The sequence below is a fragment of the Rhea americana genome, unplaced genomic scaffold (assembly GCF_003343005.1).
Source record: "Rhea americana isolate MKP2758 unplaced genomic scaffold, rheAme1 scaffold_10, whole genome shotgun sequence".
Classification (NCBI taxonomy): domain Eukaryota; kingdom Metazoa; phylum Chordata; class Aves; order Rheiformes; family Rheidae; genus Rhea; species Rhea americana.
Genome location: NW_028185039.1, coordinates 6,337,027 through 6,349,033, shown reverse-complemented (window position 1 = coordinate 6,349,033; position 12,007 = coordinate 6,337,027). Strand labels below are relative to the sequence as shown.

Below are 12,007 nucleotides of genomic sequence, written 5' to 3'. Positions count from 1 at the left end.
AAAAAAAAAAAAAAAAAAAAAAAAAAAAAAAAAAAAAAAAAAAAAAAAAAAAAAAAAAAAAATCCCCAAACCGTTGAATGCTTTGAATGCGTTTCAGAGACCAGTCAAAGGTGTGCAGTGCTGGCTACAAGGTTACTTGTTCATGCCTCCAGGTGACAAGCTACTGAGTAACTAAATGACTCATCTGATTCTTTCAGATGAACATTTTATCTGGAATATTCCTTATGTGGAATATTTTTCATGGTATGTAGAATTCATTGTATTCTGCAGCATGCAACTGTTGCAATTTCCACCAAGTATACTGGTATACAAGTATACTGTTTTTAAGTTGCACCATCTTGTTCTCTTTTCATCTTTCTGTAAGCTGAACCTCCTGCTCTGGAGCGTCAACTGAGAGTGATCTTGAAAATCCTGGTTTTGGCACCTGAAGCAGCATTAAGAGTGTACTGGCTGCCCTATGAAAAGGATCAGTTTAGGAACTTGACTGAATTCTTGTGAAAGCCGCAAATCCAAATTTGAAATAAAACTTAACCTAAGTATGTTTTAACAGGGATTATTTTATTATTGGACAATCTAAGCATGTGGAAATAGGTCTCAAACTGCTCAATTTAAATCCAGTGCACAACAGCAATGACTTAATTAAATTTCATCTGAAGCACTGTAATTTGGATAGGTTGAGTAGCTGGGTTGTTACTGACTGATGTCTGGCTATTCAGCAGTTGTAAGGGAAAGCATGCAACTGGTCTGAATGGGAATCCTTTCAAGAGTGTTCTGTCTCCATGGATTGACAGTAAGGAGAATTTTTGCTGATATTTACTTTTTCCTCATAGCTTTCTTTACCAATTTGTCTGAAACTATTGACACCAGGTGCAATGCATTCTCCCATTTCTTATTCCATCACTTCAGGCTTCTTTTAAAGTTTTCTTTGTACTTATTGACTTAATAGTCTTTTTTCTTCCTTTTTCATCTCAACCGGCATTTATGGCTACTATAGTGAGGAGGAAATGTGATCACTAAGTTAATGTCCAGGTTAACTGTAGCAACATGCATTTAAATGAAGGAAAAATATGCAAAAAAAATAGGTTCAGTTTAACCTCTTCAGTCTAACATATAATAGCTTGACAATTTTATTTCTATATACTAATTATCATCATGTTGATATCTTTTTGTGCATAGAGTAATACTTCACTTGTTTCTTTGTCACTGAAAATTATTCTAGTGATTGTAGAGCAAACAAAGTAGTTTTGTTCTGTCACTAGCTATGAGTAATCTCAATGTTTCTCCACTTTTTCCTTATAAATTTTGGCTGATTTCCTCCCCCCCCCCCTCCCCCCAAGAAAAAAGAGCTTTGATTTCTGTAATAGCAATATATGCTAAAAAATAGTTGACTAATGCATGCCTGCCCTCACACACACATGCAATTGCAGTAGCGTTTCATACTTGCTTTAAATAAAGTGAAGTATTTCTGTTATGAAAAGGCAAGAGATGGTGTGCGTGAAGCTGTTCAGAATCTATGTCTCAAAGCAATAAAGGTGTCGTTCATCACTGGGATAGAGCTAGGGCTTTATTCAAAGGCTTAATAATGCGAACATGTTTTTCTTTCCTGAGTCTTTTACATCCTAGGAGCTCAAAGCATTTTATGAACAATAATTGACTATCCTTCAGTCAGCTGCCAGGTAGGCTGAACAGTTAGCCACAATATTTAGAAGAGAAATTCAGACACAAACAGGTTGCTGATCTGAAAGGAACATGACAGTGAAGGTCTGAGGTTGGAATCCTGACCTGAGGCTCCTGTTTCCAGAGCATCCTCCTACTTGTGCTCTACTAAGTTAAAATTTCCAGGATATACTGTATTATAGCTGTGCCCTTTCAGTCATAGCTTGCTTTAAAAATGCATAGTCTTCAGAGAAAAGAGGCCAAAGTAGGTGGCATATTGCAACTCTTTTGGGTTTATTTGACCTAAGGATTCATCAAATAGCAGCTATTAAAGGAGCTTACTCAGTCTTACCTGTTAGGAAGGGAGGTTTAGAAAAACTGGAGATTTGATGCAAAATTTAGTTCCTTAACAATGTACAAGTGAACATGTATGAAGTATGGACTATATCCTTCAGTCCCTTCTCCTTGTCAGACCATGCCTACTCATCTACAGTTGCCTCTTAATCTCTAACACCACAGAATCACCATACTCAGTTCTCTATGTCAGCTGCCAATGTCCGGTTCTTCCTCTCCTAGTTGCTTTAATCCAGCTCTTCCCAATCCTCCTTGCAGTTTGAGTTCTCTATGAGGAGATCTCCTTACAACATGGTCACAGCACAGATACTGCTATAGAGAGAAAGTAAAACACTTATCTCTGTTACTGTAGCTGCATCTCTAGGGTTGCAGAGAAGTTGGGAACTAAGATCTGGTGCTTTCTATATTTATTTCCTTCCAGTTTCAACATTGTGGTGCTTTGCTTATGTTTTTTGATTCTTTTGAAATCACTGCATGATTATAGACAGCTTTCTGAAATATTTTCTGTGGTTCAAACACATGTTGAGGGAGATGTGAAGGAGAATCTTTGAATGTGCTGTAAAAGATCATGCCACATACTACTGGCCACAGTAATTCCTGTGTTGACTCTAAGGCTCTACTCAGGGCATAAGGCTTGTTCATGATTACCCTCCTGAACTATTTAAATCACAATATGATAGCTCGGGTGTTTCCCCAGGATAACACTAGGGCATTTACGTCTACAACTGCAGAGTGGAAGATAGACAAAACAACAACAAAAAACAAACAACCCCCCCCCCACTATTTTCTGAGCTCTTGAAAGCTAATTTAAATTGTGCATGCCTATGTAAAAAATATAAACAGATATATGTATTCATGTCTTAACCTTCTAATTACTAGTATTCTGGTGTTAACATGAATTAAAGCCAATAATAACTTTGTCTGCTGCTTAATATGTTTGGAAAATAAATTTGCATCAAAGCCAATTTTACTACAAGCAGTTAAAACATAGCCACCAAAAACGTACAAAAGAATCTTTAACAGAATCTTTGTTCCAGTTTCTTTTGACTGATGTCTGACGTAACTTCCAGTGACTATTGTATTATAATTCTACCTGTGTGTTAGCAGTAGCACAATGTATAAAGTACTCTGCTACTAAGTTCAAGACTTCATTATGGTTCGTCACTGTCAAATACAGAAAAGTGTGGTAGGAGGTCAGATATAATCCCTATAGCATTTTTGTTAGGGCTGAGCCCCCTGAAGTGGATCTAGAGTTTCCAAGAATTTTAGCTTCTATTTCAGCATCTAAGTTAGTGTCTGGATTTTTCAAAAGACTCAAGAACTTCACAGTGGAGCTAGCCATAGATAATAGAGCTGAAACAACACTTCTTAGGACTTCTTAGGCTATATCCTAACTAACTGTACCCCAGCAAATCCTATAAAGTGCTATTTGTCTCCTCAACTGATTTTACTGCCCTTGTGAGAAACTCTCAAAGGATTAGGCCCTGCATCATTTCTAGCCACATCTTTGGATCTTCTCTAGTGGGTATGGGCTGCTGCTGTTCGTCATGCTGCAATGGTTGAATGGTGTAAAGAGTAATAAAAAATAAAGATGTGAACCCTCATCAATCTACACTGCCTGCACTTGGGCCAAGATAGGACTCTTCAGGGTATCAAATAGCTGTTTGGGATGAGTTTTGTAGCAGTTCTACAGATATTTTGTCAAAGTTTGTATTGAAGTAATGAGCAAAACAGTAAAGAAACCAGTCATTGTAACATTCGGCTAGAATATTCTCCACTACTTGCATTAATTACCCTATAGCCAGGTAGCTCTGTGATTAAGTTTTCATTCCTAAAAAATCCTGTTAAGATAGTTTGACTAGCTTCATTCATTTTGTCCTTTTCTTTACACACAGATCAACTTGACATCATTTCAATGGCTGAAACAACAATGATGCCTGAGGAAATTGAGCTAGAGATGGCAAAGATCCAGAGACTTCGGGAAGTCTTAGTCAGACGAGAATCAGAACTCAGGTTTATGTAAGTATCAATTCTTCTGGGAAAACACTATGCAAAATTAATCAAAATGGGAAAGAATGCTATTTAGAAGACTTATCTGCTTGACATTTTAAAAAGAAGAAAGATAAAGAGCATCCCAGTCAGGTGAATGCTTGCAAAATGCCACTGGGAAACGATTTCTGGGGTTGCAAAGGAAATTACATTTTTTATTCTGCATGATTTGCAGAAGATATAAAAGGGCTCTTATTACTTACAAAAGGAAACTTTAGCAAAGTGTTTGTCTACAGAGAATATTTTTCTACCTGAGCTCAATCCTTTGTGGGAAGGATATTTGTCTGAAGAAAGTATCAACAGGTAGGAGATTTAAAGCTTCCACAGTCTAACTGATTTTGGGCTTTACCCCTTACTTCATTAGTGGTCTTAGACAATTCGTGTCACAAGAGATCACACTGTGCTCTGAACTAATAGCAGCCAAGATTTGACATTTATTAAATTGAAGCCATTAGCTTATAAGCACAAAACACATTTTGATGCATCGAATTAAATAGCATTAATACCAGAGAGATTTTCAAAACCACCGAAGAGGTCAGGCATAGGTGCCCCAGTTAGTGGTAGTGAATCCGATTATGATGAAGCCAATAGAATTTGTATTCCTAAATTGCTGAATTTAGAAGATTATGGCTTATTAAGAGCAGAAATAATATTCTGAAGTCTTATGTTCTATGAGTACCTGAGATCAGAAACTAACACCTTTGTTGACCTCAGTAGGTCTAAACCCTGATGAACCCAGACCTTTGCCTTTAACGAAGCTACAAAAGCTTATCTTGCCTGAAGAACTCTTTGCTCTCTTCTCCCTTTGAAATATAAAGATAGCACTGATACTTTAATTTTTACTCCTGAGTGCTTATTTCAGTGCTTTAACTTACTTGTATTACCAAAAGCTGCAAGTCTCACCCTCAAACAGCACAGACATCTGTGACATTCTCGTTACTGCAGAATACTTCAGCCCAGAGCGTGTACCGTCACTGTTCATAGACCTCTGGAAATAAGGTCTGTCAACAGTTATGCTGACCTTTAATAATACAAATAAAGTAAAACATGGCAGTACAAGTAAAGCAAACATGAATGGTTTTGTCATACCTACTTCTGGTAATCAAATAGGTACTTGGCTAGTGGCTTGTTCTTAGACTTGATTGGGTAAAAAGCCTAACTTCCCTTGACATGAGAGCCATGGCAGACATCTGCTTGTCATGCTTTTGCATGCTTTTTGCTTGCTCTGTTTTTCTTTTATCATCTAGTCTGTTTTTTTCATTTCCCCCATGCTCACACTCATCTAAGCCTGCCTCGCAAGGCAGTAAGGAATAGAGCGCAAAGGAGCCTGGTGTTTGAAAAGGAAATATACCTAACATTCATACTGCACACAGTGCTCTTCCTTCATTAGCCACCATCCAAACACACCCTATCTAGAACTTCAGAAGAGCACTTGCCAAGAACAGGCTGAGTGAGGAAAGTCCTTCTGAGCCTCTGTATCAAAGCTGAAAGCCAAGCTAGTTGCTGCTGCCACTGGCTTCAGCAAGAGGTACTGAGGCTTGTACTGCAGCCACAGACCCTCCAGTTCCTTCAGCAGCCACAGGCTGGCAAGACCACCTTTTCTGGGATATTCATGCAGCCTTCTAGCCCAGCTCCTTGCTTTTCCGTGGCAGAATATCCTGACTCTGCTTGCTAATCCTTGAGGCAGTGAAATTCAGTTTGTCAGTACTGGTGAGCCAGCTTCTGCCTTTGTACTGGCACTCTACTTGAAAACCAAAAAATCACTGATCATGATTTTTAAAGCCTCATGTGGGCAGCCTATCTTTCTAAACTGATTTACAGCAGGCATGTTCTTCATACTGGCTCATCAAATTTGAAAGAGAAAGCAGTCTCTCAACGAAGGCCTGCAGAATCAGAAGCCTGTTCTCTTAATAGCCTTTAAGAGTATAAAAAAATTGTCTATTTGTCTTTGCCTCTTAAAAAAAAAAAGTTTTTACATTTTATTCCTGACAAGTGAGAAGGATGTTGCTAGTGATCCCTGAATGCTAGAGCTGCAGCTGTTCTTTACTACCTTTTATTCTGGATAGTTTACACTGTCTGTCAGAGGGGCTTGGCTGCATTTGCCTTGTAACCAAGTGCGAAATGTTAATCTCTTGCTGAGATTAAAAGTACAACTCAGTTACCTCAGTTTCATGCCTGTTTAACTAATAAACTTATATAAATCATTCATAGACATACAGTGGAAGATTTTATATGTGGTTATATTTATTTCTCTCAGTTGATTTCTGAAGTAGAAGATTGCCAGTGTCCTAAGACCTGAAGTCTGTATGTAGATTATGCATTTTAGTAATTGCTTTCTCCTGCCAGAATTAGAGTCACCTCTGATTGACCTTTACAACCAATTGCATTGAACCTGAGCTGCCTCAGAAAGGTTTAAAGTTGACTTGACTTTGATAATGTGATTGTTATCTAGCTCAGACCACTGGTTTTTCAATACCAACTTTAATGAAAACCAAGTCTCTTTAGATCTGTAGCTGCTTTAGCCTTTCATTTTATGATATCAAAGGAATAAAACATGCATACAGTAATGGAGCAAAAGCAAGCATGAGGTTTGTTTGTATTCCCTTTCTCCCTTTGATGATGTTAGCACCAGAATAGAAATTCTCTGGATTTAAACTGTGGGTTCTATTAGTTCTTATAATAGCATGAGCAAAATGATGAACTAATTCTGTATCACTTGTATATCCAGACAAAGATTACAGCATCTTTACCTACTTTTTATTTAAACAATGGTCCATTCTTCTCACTGACTGTATTGTTTTGTTTTGTTTTTGGTATTAAAATATGGTCAGATCCTAAAGCTAGGACATGGCATCAGTGATATTGCAGCTGCACTTAAAAAAAAAAAAAAAGGGGGGGGGGAGGAAATAAGCTGGAGGGCTTCTACTCTGAGTGCATCAACACCTCTAATGGTGTCAGTGACTCTCTCCTGCATACAGCCTGTCAGCTTTACTGTACTTTACCAATGTTCACACTCAAGAATGAGAAAACAAAACACTCCAAGCCAGACTTGCTGCTGATGGAAAGCAAGCTTTACCTCTGTCAGAGCTGTGCAGGTTTAATCTGCGGAAGGATCTTCCTCCAAGACTGCTAACTGAGCTTACTGCTTTCCTTAAAGAAGGTGCACAAAGGTGACTGAGATGGGACAATAACAAACTCACTGTCACTGAGGTTTGAATCAGTTCTGCAACAGCATACATTGTCTTTAACTATTATGTCAATGTTTTGCCCAAGTTAATGCAGTAGCCATAAAATAAGCAGATTTAGCAAAGAAAACTCTTCCAGGTTAGCATAGCAGCCGGTACAAAAATAACTAGGAAGGTCTGGCTGCTCAGCAGGCCTGGAGTTAGTTCTCATTTTCTCACTCTTCTGCGTGTGAACCAGCAAAAAAAATTTCCTGCTGATATGTGAGATCATCGATATTGTAGTAGTCCTTCAGGCAGTTTCTCAGTTCTGATCCATATAGCGTGTATCTCAGATTTTCTCAGCTCTTTTTCTTTTCGGGTAACCTGAACTACAAATAAAGGAATCTCTAGCAAGACCTGCAGGCAGCTTTGCTTGTGTTCAACATTACACCTTATTTTAGTTAGTGTAACACTATGAGGTCCACATTCCCTTCCCCTAGTGAACAAAATAACACTAATGACTAATGAAATCCATAGGACAGAAAAGGGATAAAAATGAAATATGCTGCTCCTTCTTCACCACACAAATGTTGCATTCTAGTACTCACAGTTGGTAACACTTCAGTATCTAAATAAAGTCTTCACTGAGTAGTTCATCGTCGCTAGAAGCTTTAGAAGAGTCACCCCGTAGGGGTGAAAGAAAGAGTGGGACGACGAAGAAATAAAAGCCAGATACTCAGTCATCATTATTATTTGAAAGCAAAACCTAAAGCAACTGAGGAAGAGAATCATACCTCAAGACTAAGCTCAGAAATAAAAGGATTTAATAGTTGCTGAGTAGTGTTTGAAAACCACAGAGCAGCCCATATGGGCTCCTTCTCAGATGTGAGTCCAGGCAGGCTATTTTGTGTCTAACCTGTTAGCCAGTATCTAGCAAACATAACTATTTGTTAGACAGTCAGATTTTCAGTTTTAGAAATTAAAAAGGGAAAATTTTTAATTGTATTTGAACAAATTTCACCTACCTTTTGTGATCCAGTGTTGAGTTATCAAAACACTCAAACCTTGTGTTTTAGTTTTCAAATGTCCATCCTTCTTTGCTTTAATACTCACTTCTTTGCAACAATCACTTTGTGAATAAGTAACTTGTTTTGTGCCGGGCTAGATGTAAAATTTACTTACAGTCTTCACTCTGGGCCACCGACAGAAAAAATCATCTGCTCAGGAAGATGGTTTCCACCTTTAGAAAGAGATTCAGGCACTAAGTTAGCAGCAGCCACTAGCAGAAGACTGAAATCAATCACACAGGAAACCTCACCTGCCTGCAGGTTTGTGATTCTGCTTAAGTGAGGGAAGAGGGGGCGGGAAAAATTCCTTTAATAAGGGACACCCCTTGTTTTTTAAAGCTTAGCGGAGGGGGATCCCTTCAGAGGTGCCCTGCCGGGGCAGCTAGCGGGAGCACTGCCCACCTGAGGGGCGGCCGGCGCGCCTCGACCGCGCGAAATGGCCGCCGCGGCCCAGCCCTCCTCGGACGCCCAGCTGCTTGTGGCCGCCGCCAGCGAGCTTTCCTCCTCACAGACCCTGCACTGCCCCCCCACCGCATCGCCCAGCCCACGATATCCTGTGTAAAATGTACAGGTACCCTATACAGCGATACCGCGCGTTCAGACGTGCCGCCGCCGCCTCAGGGAGCCCCAGCGCTCGGGGAAGGCCGACGGCCCTGGGAACGCCGCCGCTTCCAGCCCTCCGTGGTGCAGCGCCCCGAGGGGCAGCCCGAGGCGGCGGGGCGTCCGTGGCAGCCTTCTCCCTAGGGGCGATAGGGGAGCCGGGGGCCCGCCGGGGCCCGTCCCGGTGCCCCCGGCCGCAGCTCCGCTCCGTACAGGTAGCCGGGCGCAAAAGCACCGATAATTAAGCTCTGTTGGCAGGCACCTGCTGACAACATCCAGAAACAGAGCCTCTCCTGGCTGGCGGAAAATCCAGGCGTGTATCTGTACCCATTGAAATAACTGGAAAATTCAGAAAACACGCCTAAGAGCGTGTTGCACTTTTTTGGCCTCTCTATACTTATAGCTGTTTAGCAGAGTAATACTGTTTTTCAGTGCCAGCACAACAGTTCAGTGCCGAAGCGGATCACACGTGAGGGGTCTAAGGCAAAGTTTTTCCATAGTCTGCCTATACCTGAGTTAAAGAAGCTTTCCCAGATTTTGACAAAAAAAAAAGGAAAATTTAGTTAAAATACTAGCTAGATATCATTTATCCTGTTGTTGACTGACACGCCAAAATTTAAGTGAAGGCTGCAAATATCCATACAATTTCAATATATGCAATTTTTCTCTTTTGTGCTGTTTTTTAGCCTTGTAGATAGAAGCAAAAAGTTGTACTTCAGTACTGAACATAAGGTGAGACATTTTTCAGTAATAAAAGATTAAAGCACTCAAAGAGGAAGATACCTTAAAAGAGTGCAACCCCATGACCCTAATCTGAAGTGAAGTGAAAAATACAGTACAGGAAACTCCCATAGACACCTCTGATTTTCAAATTTGTGAAGCTTTTTCACTGAGGTAAGTATTGCAACACAAAGTTTTTAATTCTGCTGAGTGAAGCTCAATAAAACTAGATACATGATGGCAAAGTGATTATGTTCCTAGCCTGTCCTCTGAAAATTGCTGGTTTGAACATCAGTGGAAGCAGCTGAACTCTTTTATCTATTTAATAGATTACATGCTATATGCCGCAGTGGAATATTTTGTCTTGATAGTGTATACTTCAGAAGAAGCCAGTTTTCTGATGATTCTTGTTTTTCTTGTGTGTGTGTGTCAGGGGTTTAAACCAATACATAGAAACAGAGAAGCAAAATTAGCTGAAATAATCAATTCAGAGGTTACAATCTTTCTGGGACCTTGGTGCAAACTGCATGCCTGTGGTCAGATACTAGCCTCTGTAAGCCTGTCTTTTGCTTTGCTCCATGCTATTATTTCCTCCTTAAAAAGGGGAGGGCAGCTAAAGACAACTGTACTCTTTATATCCAGGAAGTCCATATCAGTTCCACCTGATTACCTGTTTGCTGAATTACATAAAGTTTACATAAAACAGACACATTCAACAATTCTCATCTTATAAAATTAAGCCTTCCACAATTCGGCAATGCTACAATTTATGTTATGCAGCCGCAGTTTAGCTCAGATGACTGTAGCCAGAGCAGAGCAGATACCCTGTGACTTGCTCTATAATTACAGACCTCTGTTTTCCCCTCAAGACCCTTCCTCACCTAGTTTTCAGGATGGGCAACGTTAAGGTTATTGTAGGAACTATGGTTGTAGCCTCCCTCCTTCTCTGCTACCAAAACTGTGAAGTTTCTTTAAATTATGTCAGGAGCTTTTGTGACCACCAGCCCAGGAAATTAAAATATAGCTTAAAGCTATATTACCTCCAGCTGTGCTAGGTTTAATTTTAGAAAAGCTGAGGATGCAGCCATTGTTGTTACAGAGACAACTTGTGCCTGAAAGCATCAGTTTATAGCTACCCAGTTTCCCCTCACATCTTCTCTGGATTGTCTCAGTGTATTTCTTAAAATGGCCTCTATAAGAACAGTTTTGGGTCAAACTGTAGATTTTCCTTGTATCTTCCTTGTTAATAAAAGCAAATACACACTTCAGAGTATGCACGTTCTCCTTCCCTTTCTAATTATTCTCCCCTGCTTTCTTACTCGCTTTCTTAGCGAGACAACATACCCAGAAGCCGAGCGAGCTCCATCCTGTTCATTGCACGTTTAATGTCTTACTGCTATGGATACTTGTGTCTGGCTTCAGAGACAGTATAGGATTCAGTATGACTGGGCAGCATAGAAATCTACCATACTGAAGGAGCGGATTGAAAAAATGGGTAACGCATGTGTTAGCTCAGTTTAGCTGACAGAACAGACAGCCAGCAAAAGCTCAGAGCAGTATGTGATATACGAACACATCAAAACTGAAGCTCAAAATTATTTATAGTACAAAATTAATGCACTTTAAAATACATTAGCATATTCTGACCCATAAATATTAATAGTTCAGGTGAGATCTTATGAACCACATATGCCTGTGAATAGAAATGGCACTGAGTTCTTATAAAAGAGCATTCCCTGTCATCGTGAAATGTACTCCTTGGGAAGTCTGCCAGTACCTGATACTGCTGGTCTTCCAGATGGAAAGCAGGACTTGAAGCCAACTATACTGGCTTGACCTTGAGCTAAAACTGTGGAAGTTACTTCCACCTGGGATAGCCGCCTGGGGAGTGGTTATTTCTGCAGTGTGGTCAATACAGAATAGCAATTTTTTAATGTATAGGACATGCAGGATTTTAAATAATAAGATCTATTAGGTTGCTTTAGGCAATTATTGAAAATAGTCTTACTTACCTCATTAAGCTTGTTTAATCTATAAAAAAACATTATAAATAATATACACAATACTTACTTAGTATCTGTGTGGTTATTACCGTGCATAACTAATACTGCGAAAAAGCCAGATTCACCTCTACACTGACTGAGCAAAATTGGTCATTTTCTCTGTACACTCTCTGTACGCAGTATCAGATGACTCCCTCTGCTCCACAGTGCTCATAATATCTCAAATCATCCAAATTCTCCATAGATCCATTCTGGTTTTCAGACGATTTTGTACTACTATGTTTGCTTACTTGTGATCCCAGGAACAATTACCTTTCTATTTGGATGAGTTTGCTGCAACTTGACTTTACCGTTGTAAAAAATTCATGTAAGCAGTCCCACACCATCATTAGCT

At 39.8% G+C, this 12,007-nt stretch overlaps 1 protein-coding gene across 1 annotated transcript in view; it reads left to right on the top strand.

The window, feature by feature from the left end:
• Positions 1 to 12,007, top strand: part of BMERB1 (bMERB domain containing 1) — a 61,233-nt gene that overhangs the window by 33,646 nt on the left and 15,580 nt on the right. Inside the window, exon 2 of the mRNA XM_085302667.1 lies at positions 3,906 to 4,029. Within this exon, the coding sequence (XP_085158793.1) occupies positions 3,906 to 4,029 (124 nt within the window). The remainder of the gene's footprint in view (positions 1 to 3,905; positions 4,030 to 12,007) is intronic.